This window comes from Leucopleurus acutus, assembly GCF_964270905.1.
Source record: "Leucopleurus acutus genome assembly, chromosome: 12".
Taxonomy (NCBI): domain Eukaryota; kingdom Metazoa; phylum Chordata; class Mammalia; order Artiodactyla; family Delphinidae; genus Leucopleurus; species Leucopleurus acutus.
Genome location: NC_139154.1, coordinates 47,479,987 through 47,500,476, shown reverse-complemented (window position 1 = coordinate 47,500,476; position 20,490 = coordinate 47,479,987). Strand labels below are relative to the sequence as shown.

General features: G+C 41.1%; 1 protein-coding gene across 1 annotated transcript in view; it reads left to right on the top strand.

Annotated features, from left to right (window-relative positions):
- The window catches only part of HADHA (hydroxyacyl-CoA dehydrogenase trifunctional multienzyme complex subunit alpha), a 54,306-nt gene that overhangs the window by 27,935 nt on the left and 5,881 nt on the right, over nt 1-20,490 (top strand). The window contains exons 10-14 of the mRNA XM_082852170.1: nt 1,730-1,786; nt 3,442-3,551; nt 7,354-7,488; nt 9,560-9,731; nt 12,952-13,038. Coding sequence (XP_082708296.1) covers nt 1,730-1,786; nt 3,442-3,551; nt 7,354-7,488; nt 9,560-9,731; nt 12,952-13,038 — 561 coding nt within the window. The remainder of the gene's footprint in view (nt 1-1,729; nt 1,787-3,441; nt 3,552-7,353; nt 7,489-9,559; nt 9,732-12,951; nt 13,039-20,490) is intronic.

The following is a 20,490-nucleotide window of genomic DNA, read 5'->3' as shown; positions in this document are numbered from 1 at the left end:
TTACCAGTTATAAACCAAGAAAGGAACCTATGTCATATCAGTATAACAAAACCAGTAAAATATTGGACATTAATTAAGAGGTAGTTGAAACAAAATTAATGGCTGTATTCTGTCCTTAGTCAAAACCATTGTCATTACCTAAAATGTCTCATTGACTTTCCATTGCCGTAATTGTGAAAAAGTTGTAATGATATAGAGAAGTTCTGGAAAAGCTCAAGGAGGATGATTAAAATGATTACAGAGTTGAAGTAACATCTGTCTCAAGGTAGACTTTAAAACTTATAAAATCTTCAATCTGGAAAGTCCAAGATCAAAAGTAATAATTGAAGATAAGATCAATAATCAAAGATTTCAGAATTGGAGAATGAATTAGTCAACAGGTATATTTTGAGCCAAAGACACCAAAGTATATAAAATATGAAACGTGGTCCCCTACTTCCATTCACCTCACACAGTCTGGGTTGGGGAGATTAAACACATATATGTGGTAAGGCAGATGGCAGGATGAGGCGGTATGCAGCTGCATAGGGTTAACGCCAGCTAACTGGGACAGAGGAAGTTTGCTAAATTCACTGAGGAGGGAACGATCCCTGAAATTGTTAGAGAATACATGATGAGAAAGCCAGGTAGGATGGGCATTTTGAGCAAAGTTACAGAAGCTAGAAAGCATGAGGCTCTTCAAGGAACATCAAATCAGATCAGTTTTTGTAGGAGGATAATGCAGTGTCTTCAGAAAGGCAGACCAAAGGTGGATTTCAAAAGGTAGACAGTAATTAATTAAGAAATTTCATCTTTGTCCTATATAGATCATAGAGAACCGTTTTCATGGCAGTGAGTAAAAATGGATTAGAAACAGAGACAAAGTAGATCAATGAACTAGGAAACTGTTCTGGTAATTCAGACTTGAAGTTTGAATAAGACCCCGAAATAGAATAGTAAAAGCAACAATACGAAGGTAGTAAGAGACTTGCCAAAGAGAGTTAGGAGTCAAGGTTTAGAAGTGTTGAGATTAGGTATTCAGGAAATTCAAGCAACAGTAGTTTAGACAGAGAAGTCGATTAAGGATATAGATTGATTTATTTGGGGTTTTTTTTAATCACCATTAAATTATGGTGATTGAATACAGGGTTATTTCTTTTATACTTGCTGTTGTACTTGGGTTAGTACTTACCCCAAATGTTAAATTGAATTTCATGGAGTTCATGATTAATGTGATAAATTAAATGATGTTCCTGAGGAAGAATAAATAGAGGGGGCAATGGGCTGCAAGTGGAACTTTGGGGACCTGCCCACATTTGGAGAACAGGAGAGGAGCCGGAAGAATAATTCAAGCAGGAGGGAAGGGAGTTAAGAGGAAAAGGTAAACCTATTATTGGACTCAGAAAGGGGTGATGACAGCTCTTTCTCTGACAAAATAACAGGATTCAAAGGATAAGGAGGTGGAGTTTGAGCTGTGGAACCTCTGTGCTTTTTCCTATTCTGACTTCTTAATTCTCTTTCCTTCTGTTTTATTTCCTTCCATTGTATACTAGGTTGAGCAGTAGCCTCAGAGATGGAGAATTAAGTCAGTCTTAAGCAATAAGGCACTCCGTCCTCTTCTCTTTCTCACTCCAGTCTAGACTTTTGACTTACTCTTTGAAGACTACCAACACTAGCCACTTTTTTCAGCATTACTGTGTATCTTGCCAATCGATTCCAACAAGGAACAAGTACTTTATCTGTTTTTTAGGTAGTGAAGACTGGGATTGAGCAAGGGAGTGATGCTGGCTATCTCTCTGAATCTCAGGTAAAATTATTTCCTTTCAGTGTTTTATTATTAGAGACAGAAAAAGCGGATCCACAATGCTGTGTAAAACTGAAAAACGGTGAAGTATTCAAAGCCTAGTAAAAAAATGTTTTCTTCCAGTGGTTGTCATTTCTTACGATTACTCTCCGTGAGCAAGTAGGTGCTAAGAAAACCATGGTAGCCCCAGATATCTGAACTTGCTCTCAATAAGGAGGGTGTAACTAGGGAAAGCAGGGGCAGAGTTAGAATCCTTCCAAACTTTTTGTTCTGTAGTTGGGCTGGTTTTGCTGTGATAAAGTGAGTACATTGATACAAAAATATGGTTCTTGTTAGAGCCTGGAGATAAACCTGTGAAGGCCAGCCTTCCTTTGGTGAATTAGGAAGTGAAGGGAAATGTTTTGCACCCACTAAGACAAGAAAACAGAGCAACACACGAACCAACCTCTCCCCTTCCACTTCCTAACGAGTTGGTGGTATTGTAGATTTTAGTTGTTTGGGTTGTTTTGAAGTTTTAAGCAACCATTGAAGGATGATTGCTCTTCAGTAATAGAATAAAAGATATCTGAAGAGCTCAGGACGAGTTCCAGAGAAAACATTTCTTATACTGGGTTGCTTACTGCAGTGCACTCTGATTAATTCTTTTACATTATCACCAGGTACATATATACATATGTACAGACAGATTGAAGCATATTTCCCAAAATAATTAGCCTGTACACTGTACTCAGTATTTTCTATTTATTCTACTTATCACAACCTGCTAAATTCAAGACCACTGATAGATTTCTACCCGTGGTTTGAAAATCACTGGTTTATTGAATAGAACCTACTTTGCCAAGATTAGTAGAACATTGTTTCATGTTCTCTTCAGACATGAAGGCAACATTATTAGAGAGATTCCTTCTTTTAAGTGCTGCTTGCAACCATGTAATCGTACCAGTAAATTCTAGTAATATTGATGATGGTAATAGCTAACATTGAGGCCCAGTCATTTTACTAGTGTTTTCATTTACTTCCCACAACAATACTGTAAAATAGGTATTGTTTTTCCCATTTTAAGGATGAAGAAAGCTTCACAACTGGGAAATGGCAGGGCCAGTCTTTAAACTCAGTTCTTTCAAATACAGACTCTAAATCTCATGCTCTTTCCCACTAAGTTGAGACTTGTTCTCTGTAAGTGTTAAGGTCCTTTTAAAGTGGCAGATATCACATGGGGCAGCCTGCTACCCTGGAAGGAGAACTGGAGTTGGGAGTCATACTGCCTGGGTTCAAGTTCTGTTTCTGCCCCTTTGAGGCAGTGTGGCTTTGAGCGAGGTCAAGTTCTGAGCCTCCTCTTCCCAGTCTTTAAAATGAGAGAGGTGGTTGAGATGATTGGTCCATTTTGGCTCTGACACTCTAATTCCATGAAAAAAGTTACCACAACCTCTGGTGTAGAGAATCTGAGAGCTCAGTTATATCCAGAACCTTTCAAAGCAGTAGTTGGAAGTGGAACAGATGAGGAGAGTCAAAGAAAGATGCTCAGCAGGAGACCAACTTCAGCAGCTCAGGACCTGAGGCTTTGCATGTGTTACCTCTGCTCTGCAGAAAAACTGACCCCAAAGAATCCACGTCTACAAGACTGAGAAGTTCTACCTTTTCTTCTTCCCTTTTTCCAGAAATTTGGAGAGCTTGCAATGACCAAAGAATCAAAAGCCTTGATGGGACTTTACCGTGGTCAGACCCTATGCAAGAAGAATAAATTTGGAGCTCCGCAGAAGGAGGTTAAGTAAGTCAGCTCTACATAGGAAGCCCCTGTGGATTTCAGCACATGCTACGCTTGTCGATGTCTCTGAAGATCCACAGAGCTAGATTTATGCCTTCAGGCTTGCCCTAAACCTCTTCTGTCCTGAGCACTTTAGATCCCTATTCCTACGAAGGATTTTTTGTCTTTCAGAGTTCTGCCTGTGCTGAGTTTTCTCCTGACCTCTCTAATGTCTCCTGTAGAGGCATTTTTGTCTCACTATTGATGTCCCCTAGAAATATGGTTTAGGTTTCCCCTTCCTAAACCAAATACACACACTATGTGCTGTTTAATGACCTTGTCTCTCTCTGTGACTTGAGATACCCTCTCTGGGAACTCACACTTCCCCATCATTAAAAAAAGTAAAGCCTCATTCTAGTCGTTAAAGTCTTGTCCTTCGTTTAGCTTACAGCCTAAGCGTTTGACAGCCTACTTACCTGTTTCATATCTATTCTCTTCAGCGAGCCTTTCAGTGTTATGCTGCCTAAATAGCTCTTCAGCATCTTAAGTTGAGTAATGCCCCTAAACTCACCCCCTTGCTCAGTCGTTCTTAACCTGGGCATCGTTGCCACCAGGGGACACTTGCCAATCTCTGGAAATATTTTTGGTTGTCACAGCTGGGGAGGGAGGGATGGTACTGGCATCTGGTGGCCAGAGGCCCGGAATGCTGCTAAACATCCTACAGTGCACAGGACAGCCCCACAACAAAGAAGTATCCAGTCCAAAATGTCAGCAGTGCTGAGGTTGAGGAACACTGTCTACCTGGATTACAGAGAGGGATTGTGAAAGCAGCTAATGTTACTACCTTCTCCAGCCGCTCACAATCCAAAGCAGAAGAGGAAATTAATAAGAAGCCCAGGTGAGAAGACAAGATTCTTGCCAAGAGGGCTGATTTCCAAATTAGAATATGAAATACAACTGTAACTGCTTCTCCAGCACACGTGGTGATCGGTATCAGTCGGGTTGTCTGTGTACCACCTAATGTTGACAATATCTTGCATTCAGTGGGTGAGATGAATTACTTCCACGCTGCAGTGGAATGATGATGTGGCCACTTAAATCTGAATCTCTTCATACACACTACAAAAATTACTCTTAAATTTTAAATTGGACTTCCCTGGTGGCACAGTGGTTGAGAGTCCGCCTGCCAGCGGTTACACGGGTTCAAGCCCTGGTCCGGGAAGATCCCACATGCCGCGGAGCAACTAAGCCCCTGCGCCACAACTACTGAGCCTGCACTCTAGAGCCTGCGAGCCACAACTACCGAGCCCACGAGCCACAACTACTGAAGCCCGCATGCCTAAAGCCCGTCCTCCGCAACAAAAGAAGTCACTGCAATGAGAAGCCTGTGCACCACGATGAAGAGTAGCCCCTGCTCGCTGCAACTAGAGAAAGCCCGCGTGCAGCAACGAAGACCCAACGCAGCCATAAATTAATTAATTATTTTAAAAAATTTAAATTATAAAATGTTTACTCTTAAGCTGATTAGCCACTCCTGACTCCTACTCTGGTCTGCATGTAACTCTTACTGTTATATGCAGATAGCATACTGGAGAAGCTGTTATTGTGTACCAGTACACAGAAAAGACAGGCAGCATGCATGTGAAACTCATGTAAGAAGAAATAAGAAAATGAGAATCAAAATACTTAAGCTTACAAAAATTCTCCCCCCAAAACAACCACAATACAAAACTATAGCAGAATGCTTCCAAACTTGAATTATATATCCTTAAATAAATATTTACAGATAAGAAAAGAATCACTTTGAATCAGAAGTTCAAAAACTCAGAATTAAATGGGCAGAAAAACAGGATGATGTAAGAGTTGACCTAACTTGGGAAATAAACTGAAAAAAGGTAACATCATCTTAGAAATGAAGAATAAATTATAAGGTATGCAAGGCAGAATAGGTTGAACCGAAAATTTAATAAAAATCATTGAAGAAAGGGCATCCCCCTTCCTGCTTTCCCAGTTGTCAGTAATAGTTCCACTTCTGTCTCTCTAGGCCTCTTCTCCCTTGCCTCGGATAATAATTTGAATTCCTTATGTATTTTCTCTTTTTATAAATTAATTTTTTATGCAAAGAATGCATTCTTAATCTCCTTTTTTAAACTATTATAAGGAAGTTTGAATACTAGATGAATGTTTTGTGTTTATGGTTTGAATGTTTTAATATAAAAGGAATCCTTCAGTATGAATCCTATAATAATCCTTTTTAGTCAGTGGTACGACTTGGAGACTATGTGTGTGGGTACATACCAGTTAACTTGTTCCTTTTCATCTTCTACTGAAAGATTGATGACTTCCAATTTTTCATTATTGTAAACATTGTATGACTGTTCATCACAGCATATCATCTTGTGCATAAGTGCATTTCTCTAGAGCAGATAGTAGAATTACTGGGTCGTAGAAGATGCAATTTTTGGTTTTAATACATTTGACCTCCTATATAGGGCAAAGTATATACTTCCATCAACCATGCATGAAAGAACAAAATTTTTTATACCCTCACTGTTACTTTTAAAATTTTTGCCAATCTGATGGGGAGAGAATACATTTTTTTTAATTTGCATTTCCCAGATTATTAGGGAAATTGGGCATTTTATTGGCAATTTGCTTTCATTTTCTATGAATTGCTTTACATAAACCCCTGCCCATTTTATTGGGTTGTCTTTTTTAATTGATATGTGTGTTCTTTATATTTCCCCAGTAGTAATCCTTTGTCTGCTATACCTATTGTCATTTGTCAAGCAAATTTTTAATTTTGGTGCAGTAAATACATGAATAATTTTTTCAGCTCCTATTCTTTATGTTTTTCTACCCTATTTTCTCATGTTCTCCAGTTACTTAACACTCACCATATAAAAATGTGTATTATCAACAAAGCTGCATTTGAAAGATACTCCCAGGAGTTGAAGTTAGGGTGCCTTTTCAGGTCTTGAATATGATTTTTGAACATTATGATCAGAATTGTTTTGAATGAAACAACTCTAATTTAGGTCTACAGTATTGTAAACTTGGGCTTCTTTTATGAAGGAAGTTGTTCTGAAAATTTTTTTTAGTTACTTATGGGAAAATGGCATATTGTTCCAAAACTATGGAAAACTAAAAAGAGTCATCAGACATGATCTCTATTCCTCAAAAAGCTTAGAATTTAGTTGATGAGACAAAAATGATGTGCATGAAGCTGTTCCAAAATACTGTGGGGTAAACCAAATGGTCCTGATAAGTTCAAGGGAATTCAGGGGTGGAAAAGGCAGTAATGTGCATGTATGGAGGTGTTTGAGGGAGGGGTAAGGTCTGGAAGCAAAGAAACCATCCAAGAGGCTTTTGAACCAATCCAGGTAAGGGGTGAGAAAGGCACACATTTCAAGAGAAATGAAAGATGACTGGAAAATGGCAAAATCACTAGCAAGTAAGTAGTTGGTAGAAGAGAGATTAGTCTTTAGGCCTATCACTGCAAGTTGGCTTTTATTTGAAGAAAAATACTCGTTAATTTAAGCGTAATCCATGTTGTTTTGTTTTCAGTGATCTCAGGTATGATTGAAGATCAGTATAATTCTGTCTCCTTGGGTAGATCAATTCTTTTAGACCTAATGGATTTTTGCATTTAACTTTGAAAATCAGTCATTTATGAAAGATATCTTTTTGTAGGTAAAAATTATTTTAAATACCTTATTGTTGTCCCTGCTTTAGTTGTTTTATTGGAAGATGACCTGGGCAATCTCCCACTTTTACTGAATTAATTAAGATTTATACCAAAAGTCATTTAATCCTTTCCTTTCAGGCAGCTCGCCATTCTTGGCGCAGGGCTAATGGGGGCCGGCATTGCCCAGGTCTCCGTGGATAAGGGCCTACAGACTATACTGAAGGATGCTACGCTAGCCGCGCTGGGGCGAGGACAGCAGCAAGTGTTCAGAGGGTAAGCCTGCTCTCTGCCTTTGCTGGGAGAGTAGCGTGTGTTTTGGTTTTTGCCGTCACCGTTTCCTTTCTCCTGAACATGATCTGTATTGGATACTCCATTGTTAAGTCTCATTTCCTTTGCTTTTTAGACATGCTAATTCCTTCTTTCACTTTTTTTTCTTTTTTTTTTTTTTGCTGTTGTTGCAGACAATGTTATTATAAATCATTAACATCATCGGAGTCTGAGTGCAGAAGAGAAAACCTTATCTATTAGACGTTTTTAAATGCCATATGGTTTATACTTTGGTATCAGACTAGAAAGTCTCATGTTTGTGAATTTTAATTGCTGTATTGTTATAGAATATTGAAACAGCATGACTGTGTCTATAGAGAGAACTGAGATAAGGATATGAGGAAACGTGTAACTGCATCTTGAAGGTAGGGCTGGGATCAGAACTCATGAACCTCATTTCTTGACTGGCGTTACCGTAGAGAAGCAGTTAACTGATTTGGCTCCACAATATCTGGATCTTATGGACTGTGTCTCCATCTTACTTCTGAATTAATAAACGGGGACTATTATTCTCCCTCCTGCCCGTCCCTCCCTCCTCTCCCCCACCCCACACACATCCTGCCTGTTGTGCAGAGGGGGAAAATGGAGCAGCCACTTGGCCAAACTGGGAATTTGTTTCAGCTCATTTCTCTGCTCCAGTGTAATAGCCTGTCTAAGGCTGGCTGAACTTTGATGGTCTTGCATGTGACTTTTAGTTGAGTTAGTTTTTTTGTTTCTTAAGTGGATTATGTAGCTTAAGTGTGTTTTTACCCCTTTTCTGCTCATATATTGCTACCATAATACTGTGCAGGACCTGGCAGGTTTAATCATGTTGGCAGATAGCAACTATCTTAATGTAAGATAGCAAGGCATTGTAGTAAAAGATTCTGACCCCCTACAATGGCATGCGCTCGATAACACCATTGCCCTGAGGCCAGCACGCAAGCGTTCCCAGAGTTTCATACAGTCACCAAAATGAGAAATTGCTCTAAAATCGCTTTCCCCCTCGATCTCTTTTGGATCCAGCTGTCCGGCTCTCCCTTTTTGCATTAGAAACATCGGGCTCTGGTGAGTGCGCCTCACTGTACTGCTGACTTGGGACATGCATATTTCTTGTCCTCTCAGGAATAGTTTCATTAGGCATTAGAATTAGAGCAACTAATAATGTTTTGAACTCTCACAAGAATCTTGCTTGCTGACTGCTGACACGGTTGTCAGAAACCAGGATATTTGAATCCATACTTTTGAGACTTAAACTGACTACTTCTTTGAACTTACCTTGTGGCTTTAATTTTTCTTTTGGTTAAGGAAACTAGTGAATGGGGTGTAGCTTCATTCTTCTTTCAGAGGAAAACTCTAGGTCATTTATTCTGAAAGTGCGGTCAGATTAAAACCTAAGAGAGCCTATTTTCCCTGGCAATAAAAAAACAATCAGTTAAGTGTCTGAGTAGCAGGAATCCTTTTTAGCTCCCTGTGGGGAAGAAGAAACCTTGGGTTAATATTTTATGTAATCAATATGATGTGCTACTAGGTACTGACCAGGAAATGGATTAAGAATATACGACATAATGCTTGGTCTCTGTCCTCCGGTAGATCACAATTACAGAATAACAAAATGATATATAAGCACGTATAAACTCATGGTCTAGGGCCCGTGTTGGCTGTTTCCCCTATTGTAGGTAGAGAATTACTAGAGCTGCTCTCTTGTTTGCCATTTTCGTGTTCATGTTTACTCCTCTTGGCAAATTTAACTGTTTTATTAGTGACACCGTGTATGCAGGTTGGGCATGTAGAGGCATCTTTTAGTAGAAAGAATATGGATGTGGGGGTCAACCTGTTTGAACCCCAGGACCCTCCCTTAACTCGCTCTTGGACCTCAAGTCCCTCTGAGTCTCCTTGAGCAGCTCAGCTCCCTCAGAATGGGAGCTACCTCACTGAGTTGGTGAAAAACACACAGCACACTATCTGGCCCATGGACACTCAATAAATGTTAGTTTCCTGTTCTCCTCCTCTGACTAGGAATGTGTTTTTTTCCTAGACTGAATGATAAAGTGAAGAAGAAAGCACTAACATCGTTTGAAAGGGACGCCTTTTTCAGCAACTTGACTGGGCAGCTCGATTACCAGGGTTTTGAAAAGGCTGACATGGTGATTGAAGCTGTTTTTGAGGACCTCAGTCTTAAGCACAAAGTGCTCAAGGAAGTAGAAGCTGTAAGTAAGGGGCCTGCTGTACTGAATCCTAGTGTTGTGAGTGGAGAACACAGAGACAGGGTTTTTTAAAGGAACTATAGGAAACTTGTGGTTCTTTTTATAGGGCCATTCATTCCCAGATGTAAGGGGTTTTGTATGTTTGTTTGTTTGTTGGAGGCGTGAAGTAGAAAAGAACAGCTTTATTGCTTTGCCAGGCAAAAGGGGACACAACAGGCTTGCGCCCCTCAAAACTGTGTCCCCCAAATGTAAGTTTTTATGTGAACCCATGCACACTGTAAAAAGGGCAAATCAGAGTCCTAAGAAAAGACAAACAAGTAGCTTATTAACTTAAGCACAGGGTTCATTAGCCTTATATGGGAGTTCAGTCACCCAAACGTACAAATAACCTCATGGACTGTAGCCAGACGTCTTGACATCATTGGTTGGCTGCAAGCTATAACTAAACTAATTCAGGTCTAGGCAGCAGAGGAAATAGGGAGAAACAGTTCCTCCAGGCAGGATTCAGATGCTCATTTTGTGGAAATGCTACTCTGGTCTTGAGCCCAAATGCTGTGCGTAGTCAGCTCTTGATATGGGATGATATGAACAAAACAAGTACTTGAACTGGGTGGTATGAAGAAAGAGGAAAGAAGGAAAGAAGAGATGGCAGTAATCCAGGCAGGAGGTAGAACCGGGTACAGTTAAATAAACAGAGTGTAGGTTAGTAAATGGTGTAAATAAAATGGCACTGACTTTGCAGTATTCTGGGGTATCTTGAGTAGTGGGCTGTACTCCTAAGACTCCCTTCCATGGGAGGACAATCTCTGCTCTACTAAAGAATGAACCTAAGGAGGGTTTAGAAACTAAAGACAAGCAGCTCAGTTTGGGATGGATTCCACTTGTGAAACACACATTCCAAAATCTTTTCTTTAAGCAGAGTGTAATGTAGGTTCAGCTGAGGGAGTGAATTCAGAAGAGCTGGGTAGGTGTGTGTTCTCTCTGTGCAAGGTGGCATGCAGCAGAGAAATGGACACAACGTTCCCGGGGCTTTGGGGGCCCTGCTGGGCCAATGGAAGGTAGACTGAGGGGCGGCAAAAACAGACAGAGCCGTTTACCACTAAAAGAGCATTTGCCACCTGACTGGGTGATGGTATTTGCTTTTGGAAAAATCAGGATTTGGGAGTATCTGAGTGTAGAAAAGTTTGTTAGTTTTAGCAGTTGGGAAGCCAGTGGTCAAGGAAAAGAAAGAGAAAGAAGAGGGATCAGATCAAGAGAAGTGCAGACTGAACAAATCGATACAGTAGTTCCCATTGAAACATAAAGGTTAAGGGAGAAGAGAAGGGAAAGAAAGAAAGAAAAGAAAAGGGGTTTTATATGTCCGTGAAGTCCATGGACTGCGGGAAAGGGAGGATATTCGGGGAATCATGAATTTTTAGCAGATAGTAAGAAAAGAATAAGAAGATTATTGCTAAAGGTAAAATCCAAAGTGTTGCGTATGTTGTAGTTATTTATGTAACATGTCACAGGCCTTTACCTTTTTAGAGAAGCTAGTGAAATCGTCTAAGGTAGGAGATACTCAAAGAAGTTTTTCAGAAAGGGTGGAAAAGAGCAAGGTCCAGAACAGATCTGTATTTGGAAAATCAAAGAATTTCAAGTGACAGATCTTTAGGAAGCCACCAAGTCCATCCTCTTACCTGGCCTCTCCTTTCTTTACAGGAAGATGGTAAAGCTGAATCTACATGTGGTATTCCTCAGGGATTTAAAACTTCACTTCTCTTCCTCTCCACAGAACTAAAGAAACTCACTCCTTTGATATCTTCATAATTCTTGTCTCCAGACCCTCACTGTCTTGCTTGTCTCCTTTACTGTCTTCACCATGTCTCAGTGTTCTCTTGGCGTGGGACAAACCACCGCAAAGACAATGACCTTTTCACGGTTCTGCAGTTAGGGCAGGGCTCTGAGAGGCGGCTGGCCCTTAATTCCACGTGGCTTCCCAGTGGGGTCACTCGTGGGACTGCATTCAGCTGAAAGCTTGGTTGGGGTGCCTCCCTCTCCCTGTGGCCTGTCCTCGCTTAGTGGTCGAGCCAGAGCTTCTCTGCAGCATGGCTGCTGGCTTCTAAGAGAGCAAGGCAGAAGTCAGTGGACTTCATAAGGCAAGTCCTGGAACTGGCAGAGTCACTTCTGTTACTTTCCATTGGTAAAAGCAAGTCATAGGCCAGCCCAGATTTAAGAGGAGGGGAAAGAGACTGTGCCCCTGGATGGGAGGAGAGACACACATGTACAAGAGGGGAAGGATTATTGCCAGCCATCTTTGGAGACATTGGTTTGCTCTTCATGGAGAATTTTACCACCAGCATTAGACACCATACCATTAATAATGCAGCTTGAGACCATGTTAGCTTTCTGATCATCGGGCTCTACTTTTGACCCACATTATACTTTGTTGTTGTTGTTGTTGCGGTACACGGGCCTCTCACTACTGCGGCCTCTCCCGTTGCGGAGCACAGGCTCCGGACGCGCAGGCTCAGCGGCCATGGCTCACGGGCCCAGCCGCTCCGCGGCATGTGGGATCTTCCCGGACCGGGGCACGAACCCACGTCCCCTGCATCGGCAGGCGGACTCTCAACCGCTGCGCGCCACCAAGGAAGCCCCTATACTTTTGATTAAATAAAATCATGGGCTCTTTAACACAAGTTTACTGCCAAGCCCAGGTCTTGCCCATTAGGTGCCTACTCAGTTATTTTTTTCTCTTTCTTCTCTTTCATAAAATCTTAATGCAGTACTTTACCTTCATCCTCATTATAATTGATCTTATTTTGCACTCAGTTCTTCAGCGTGTTGAATGTATCTTGAATCTTGATTCTCAACTCTGATGTTAGGATTCTGCCTGCCCAGATTTGCACACATTTGACAGATGTGCCTTCTATGTTTCTCATCCAAGTATCTGAATAAAAATATGAATAAGCTGAGATTGTGGGCAGAATGCTGAGAAAATCTCCGTTAGACACTATTCTGCAGGTTGATAAAGCTAATAGTTGTATTCATGCACTGTAGATATAATTATAGTGCTGTACCATTTCTTAGTAACACATGTGTAACATGAAATAGGCATGCACATTATGGTTGGTTCTCTCAAAGGTGAAGGGTGGGCGGGGCCCAAGTGTCACTCATTGGCTTTGCTTTGGACTCCAGTCATCTCCCAGGCCTACATGACACATTCTTAAATGCTTTTCTCCTGCAGGTGATTCCAGATCACTGTGTCTTTGCCAGCAACACATCTGCTCTCCCAATCAACGAAATTGCTGCTGTCAGTAAAAGACCTGAGAAGGTAAATTCTGAACAGAGGAAAACCCTGAAATGTTTTACTGCTTCAGGCTCATTGCTGAAGGCTTAGAATATGAGAAGGGACTGGTATGGCTTATGAAGTGGACGAGGGTGAGGATGTAGTCCCAGAAACTGGGCACAGAAAAGCTGGTACCATGACCAGTGTGAGATGCAGGAACAAGTGAACTACAACTAAAATATACCTTTATAGGTGATTTGCATCCCTAATGGGTATTATTATTCAGGTTCAGACTATAAAACCTACGTTTATTACATTTGGGTATTGAAAGATAGACCCTAAAGTAAGAAGAGATGTTCCAAAATAACACTTGAGCTACAGAGCAGACTCTGGTGACTGTCGGGGATGGGTTTGGTTCCAACTCCAGATCCAGAAATGGAAGGTCAGGGGCTGTGGTGGGATGTGTCCAGCCCGGTTTGCTTAGAGCTTCTGCCCAGGAAATGAGAGGGGTGGATGTAGCAGAACTCAGAGTGAGTATCTGGAATGATGCCTAGAAATCTGTCTTTGGGCTTCTGCTCTCTACCAGGGAAATCAAGTGAAATCATTCAAGGAGAAATAAAACAGTTCGCCTCTCTGGAGGATACCGGTTAGCCTCAGCGAAGCAGAACCAGCCAAAAGTAGGCAGGAAATATAAAAGGCCTTTAAGCAGCTGAAACTGTTAATACAAAGTCCATGTACTAAAAACACGAAAGTCTTTTTATTCCCATTCTAATAGCTTGCTAACTCACGGTCATCTTGTTCCCTAGCACGCAGCAGATTAGAAGTGGTGTGGGCCTGATAGAGGCAGGTTCAGTGATGGCAGGAGGAGGTCGTGGGGAGAAGTGGCAGCTGAGGGAAGACACAGACATGGAGTAATGGCAGATAGGCAGTCTGGCCACGTCGTAGTCACTCACAGCAGCTCCTCAGCACTGGAGGGCAGCAGAGGAGCCCCTGTTGCTGTGCCTTTGATGCTAACCTCTCCTTCTCGCCGTGGAGCAGAACAAGCTTCACACTTAGCAGTCCTCGCCCCCAGGGATCTTGAGTAGCTTTTAACACCTGCTTGCCTAGGTCATTCATGTAAGAGGAAGGCCACAGGGGCACAAGTAGGGCGACCCACCTCGGTTTGCCCAGGACACAGGCCCTCCAGTGCTACAACTGAGAAAGTCCCAGCAGTCCAGGACACAGCCGGCCACCTTTTGGCACAGCTTCTTTGAACGATGTCAATAGGTTTTGCTTGGGGTAGTGATTACGTGGGTAGATACACAGTTGTTAGAACTCATCAAACTGAACACTTTAAGATCTGTGCATTTTTTTTTCACTTTTTATTTTTATTTTTTCATTTTAACATCTTTATTGGAGTATAATTGCTTTACAATGGTATGTTAGTTTCAACTTCACAACAAAATGAATCAGTTATATATATACCTATGTTCCCATATCTCTTCCCGCTTGCGTCTCCCTCCCTGCCACCCTCCCTATCGCACCCCTCCAGGCAGTCACAAAGCACCGAGCTGATCTCCCTGTGCTATGCGGCTGCTTCCCACTAGCTATCTACCTTACGTTTGGTAGTGTATATATGTCCATGCCTCTCTCTCGCTTTGTCACAGTTTACCCTTCCCCCTCCCCATATCCTCAAGTCCATTCTCTAGTAAGTCTGTGTCTTTATTCCTGTTTCACCCCTAGGTTTTTCATGACATTTTTTTCCCTTAAATTCCATATATATGTGTTACCATACGGTATTTGTCTCTCTCTTTCTGACTTCCTTCACTCTGTATGACAGACTCTAGGTCTATCCACCTCATTACAAATAGCTCAATTTCGTTTCTTTTTATGGCTGAGTAATATTCCATTGTATATATGTGCCGCATCTTCTTTATCCATTCATCCGATGATGGACACTTAGGTTGTTTCCATCTCCGGGCTATTGTAAATAGAGCTGCAATGAACATTTTGGTACATGACTCTTTTTGAATTATGGTTTTCTCAGGGTATATGCCCAGTAGTGGGATTGCTGGGTCATATGGTAGTTCTATTTGTAGTTTTTTAAGGAACCTCCATACTGTTCTCCACAGTGGCTGTATCAATTTACATTCCCACCAACAGTGTAAGAGGGTTCCCTTTTCTCCACACCCTCTCCAGCATTTATTGTTTCTAAATTTTTTGATGATGGCCATTCTGACTGGTGTGAGATGATATCTCATTGTAGTTTTGATTTGCATTTCTCTAATGATTAGTGGTGTTGAGCATTCTTTCATGTGTTTGTTGGCAGTCTGTATATCTTCTTTGGAGAAATGTCTATTTAGGTCTTCTGCCCATTTTTGGATTGGGTTGTTTGTTTTTTTGTTATTAAGCTGCATGAGCTGCTTATAAATTTTGGAGATTAATCCTTTGTCAGTTGCTTCATTTGCAAATATTTTCTCCCATTCTGAGGGTTGTCTTTTGGTCTTGTTTATGGTTTCCTTTGCTGTGCAAAAGCTTTTAAGTTTCATTAGGTCCCATTTGTTTATTTTTGTTTTTATTTCCATTTCTCTAGGAGGTGGGTCGAAAAGGACCTTGCTATGATTTATGTCATAGAGTGTCCTGCCTATGTTTTCCTCTAAGAGTTTGATAGTTTCTGGCCTTACATTTAGGTCTTTAATCCATTTTGAGCTTATTTTTGTGTATGGTGTTAGGGAGTGATCTAATCTCATACTTTTACATTTACCTGTCCAGTTTTCCCAGCACCACTTATTGAAGAGGCTGTCCTTTCTCCACTGTACATTCCTGCCTCCTTTATCAACGATAAGGTGACCATATGTGCGTGGGTTTATCTCTGGGCTTTCTATCCTGTTCCATTGATCTATATTTCTGTTTTTGTGCCAGTACCATACTGTCTTGATTACTGTAGCTTTGTAGTATAGTCTGAAGTCAGGAAGCCTGATTCCTCCAGCTCCGTTTTTCGTTCTCAAGACTGCTTTGGCTATTCGGGGTCTTTTGTGTTTCCATACAAATTGTGAAATTTTTTGTTCTAGTTCTGTGAAAAATGCCAGTGGTAGTTTGATAGGGATTGCATTGAATCTGTAGATTGCTTTGGGTAGTAGAGTCATTTTCACAATGTTGGTTCTCCCAATCCAAGAACATGGTATATCTCTTCATCTATTTGTATCATCTTTAATTTCTTTTCATCAATGACTTATTTTCTGCATACAGGTCTTTTGTCTCCTTAGGTAGGTTTATTCCTAGATATTTTATTCTTTTTGTTGCAATGGTAAATGGGAGTGTTTTCGTGATTTCACTTTCAGATTTTTCATCCTTAGTGTATAGGAATGCCAGAGATTTCTGTGCATTAATTTTGTATCCTGCTACTTTACCATATTCATTGATTAGCTCTAGTAGTTTTATGGTAGCATCTTTAGGATTCTCTATGTATAGTATCATGTCATCTGCAAATAGTGACAGCTTTACTTCTCCTTTTCCGATTTGGATTACTTTTATTTCCTTTTCTTCTCTGATTGCTGTGGCTAAAACTTCCAAATCTATGTTGAATAAGAGTGGTGAGAGTGGGCAACCTTGTCTTGTTCCTGATCTTAGTGGAAATGCTTTCAGTTTTTCACCATTGAGGATGATGTTGGCTGTGGGTTTGTCATATATGGCCTTTATTATGTTGAGGAAAGTTCCCTCTATGCCTGCTTTCTGCAGGGTTTTTATCATAAATGGGTGTTGAATTTTGTCAAAAGCTTTCTCTGCATCTATTGAGATGATCATATGGTTTTTCTCCTTCAGTTTGTTAATATGGTGTATCACGTTGATTGATTTGCGTATATTGAAGAATCCTTGCATTCCTGGAATAAACCCCACTTGATCATGGTGTATGATCCGTTTAATGTGCTGTTGGATTCTGTTTGCTAGTATTTTGTTGAGGATTTTTGCATCTATGTTTATCAGTGATATTGGCCTGTAGTTTTCTTTCTTTGTGACATCCTTGTCTGGTTTTGGTATCAGGTGATGGTGGCCTCGTAGAATGAGTTGGGGAGTGTTCCTCCCTCTGCTATATTTTGGAAGAGTTTGAGAAGGATAGGTGAGAGCTCTTCTCTAAATGTTTGATAGAATTCGCCTGTGAAGCCATCTGGTCCTGGGCTTTTGCTTGTTGGAAGATTTTTAATCACAGTTTCAATTTCAGTGCTTGTGATTGGTCTGTTCATATTTTCTATTTCTTCCTGATTCAGTCTTGGCAGGTTGTGCCTTTCTAAGAATTTGTCCATTTCTTCCAGGTTGTCCATTTTATTGGCATAGAGTTGCTTGTAGTAATCTCTCATGATCTTTTGTATTTCTGCAGTGTCAGTTGTTACTTCTCCTTTTTCATTTCTAATTCTATTGATTTGAGTCTTCTCCCTTTTTTCTTCATGAGTCTGGCTAATGGTTTATCAATTTTGTTTATCCTTTCAAAGAACCAGCTTTTAGTTTTATTGATCTTTGCTGTCGTTTCCTTCATTTCTTTTTCATTTATTTCTGATCTGATTTTTATGATTTCTTTCCTTCTGCTAACTTTGGGGTTTTTTTGTTCTTCTTTCTCTAATTGCTTTAGGTGCAAGGTTAGGTTGTTTATTCGAGATGTTTCCTGTTTCTTAAGGTAGGATTGTATTGCTATAAACTTCCCTCTTAGAACTGCTTTTGCTGCATCCCATAGATTTTGAGTCGTCGTGTCTCCATTGTCATTTGTTTCTAGGTATTTTTTGATTTTGATTTCTTCAGTGATCACTTCATTATTATGTAGTGTATTGTTTAGCCTCCATGTGTTTGTATTTTTTACAGATCTTTTCCTGTAATTGATATCTAGTCTCATGGCGTTGTGGTCGGAAAAGATACTTGATACAATTTCAATTTTCTTAAATTTACCAAGGCTTGATTTGTGACCCAAGATACGATCTATCCTGGAGAATGTTCCATGAGCACTTGAGAAAAATGTGTATTCTGTTGTTTTTGGATGGAATGTCCTATAAATATCAATTAAGTCCATCTTGTTTAATATATCATTTAAAGCTTGTGTTTCCTTATTTATTTTCATTTTGGATGATCGGTCCACTGGTGAAAGTGGGGTGTTAAAGTCCCCTACTATGAATGTGTTACTGTCGATTTCCCCTTTTATGGCTGTTAGTATTTGCCTTATGTATTGAGGTGCTCCTATGTTGGGTGCATAAATATTTACAATTGTTACATCTTCTTCTTGGATCAATCCCTTGATCATTATGTAGTGTCCTTCTTTGTCTCTTCTAATAGTCTTTATTTTAAAGTCTATTTTGTCTGATATGAGAATTGCTACTCCAGCTTTCTTTTGGTTTCCATTTGCATGAAATACCTTTTTCCATCCCCTTACTTTCAGTCTGTATGTGTCTCTAGGTCTGAAGTGGGTCTCTTGTAGACAGCAAATATATGGGTGTTGTTTTCGTATCCATTCAGCCAATCTGTGTCTTTTGGTGGGAGCATTTAGTCCATTTACATTTAAGGTAATTATCGATATGTATGTTCCCATTCCCATTTTCTTAATTGTTTTGGGTTCGTTATTGTAGGTCTTTTCCTTCTCTTGTGTTTCTTGCTTAGAGAAGTTCCTTTAGCAGTTGTTGTAGAGCTGGTTTGGTGGTGCTGAACTCTCTCAGCTTTTGCTTGTCTGTAAAGGTTTTAATTTCTCCACTGAATCTGAATGAGATCCTTGCTGGGTAGAGTAATCTTGGTTGCAGGTTTTTCTCCTTCATCACTTTCAATATGTCCTGCCACTCCCTTCTGGCTTGCAGTTTCTGCTGAAAGATCAGCTGTTAACCTTATGGGGATTCCCTTGTGTGTTATTTGTTGTTTTTCCCTTGCTGCTTTTAATATACTTTCTTTGTATTTAATTTTTGACCGTTTGATTAATATGTGTCTTGGAGTATTTCTCCTTGTATTTATCCTGTATGGGACTCTCTGTGCTTCCTGGACTTGATTAACTATTTCCTTTCCCGTATTAGGGAAGTTTTCAACTATAATCTCTTCAAATATTTTCTCAGTCCCTTTCTTTTTCTCTTCTTCTTCTGGAACCCCTATAATTCGAATGTTAGTGCATTTAATGTTGTCCCAGAGGTCTCTGAGACTGTCCTCAGTTCTTTTCACTCTTTTTTCTTTATTCTGCTCTGCATTAGTTATTTCCACTATTTTATCTTCCAGGTCACTTATCCGTTCTTCTGCCTCAGTTATTCTGCTATTGATCCCATCTAGAGTATTTTTCATTTCATTTATTGTGTTGTTCATCATTGTTTGTTTCATCTTTAGTTCTTCTAGGTCCTTGTTAAGTGTTTCTTGCATTTTGTCTATTCAATTTCCAAGATTTTGGATCATCTTTACTATCATTATTCTGAATTCTTTTTCAGGTAGACTGCCTATTTCCTCTTCATTTGTTAGGTCTGGTGGGTTTTTATCTTGCTCCTTCATCTGCTGTGAGTTTTTCTGTCTTCTCATTTTGCTTATCTTACTGTGTTTGGGGTCTCCTTTTTGCAGGCTGCAGGTTCGTAGTTCCTGTTGTTTTTAGTGTCTGTCCCCAGTGGCTAAGGTTGGCTCAGTGGGTTGTGTAGGCTTCCTGGTGGAGGGGACTAGTGCCTGTGTTCTGGTGGATGAGGCTGGATCTTGTCTTTCTGGTGGACAGGTCCACATCTGGTGGTGTGTTTTGGGGTGTCTGTGGACTTATTATGATTTTGGGCAGCCTCTCTGCTAATGGGTGGGGTTGTGTTCCAGTCTTGCTAGTTGTTTGGCATAGGATGTCCAGCACTGTAGCTTGCTGGTCGTTGAGTGAAGCTGGGTGCTGGTGTTGAGATGGAAATCTCTGGGAGATTTTTGCTGTTTGCTATTATGTGCAGCTGGGAGGCCTCTTGTGGACCAGTGTCCTGAAGCTGGCTCTCCCACCTCAGAGGCACAGCACTGACTCCTGGCTGCAGCACCAAGAGCCTTTCATCCATACCGCTCCTTAATTTGGGATGATTCGTTGTCTATTCAGGTATTCCACAGGTGCAGGGTACATCAAGTTCATTGTGGAGCTTTAATCCGCTGCTTCTCAGGCGCTGGGAGAGATTTCCCTTTCTCTTCTTTGTTCTCACAGCTCCCAGGGGCTCAGCTTTGGATTTGGCCCCGCCTGTGCGTGTAGGTCGCCAGAGGGCGTCTGTTCTTCGCTCAGACAGGACGGGGTTAAAGGAGCCGCTGATTCGGAGGCTCTGGGTAGGGAGGGTCACGGAGTGCGGGGCGAGCCTGCGGCGGCAGAGGCCAGAGTGACATTGCGCCAGCCTGAGGCGCGCCGTGCGTTCTCCCGGGGGAGTTGTCCCTGGATCCCGGGACCCTGGCAGTGGCGGGCTGCACAGGCTCCCCGGAAGGGGGGTGTGGATAGTGACCTGTGTTCACACACAGGCTTCTTGGTGGCGGCAGCAGCGGCCTTAGCGTCTCATGTCTGTCTCTGGGGTCCGC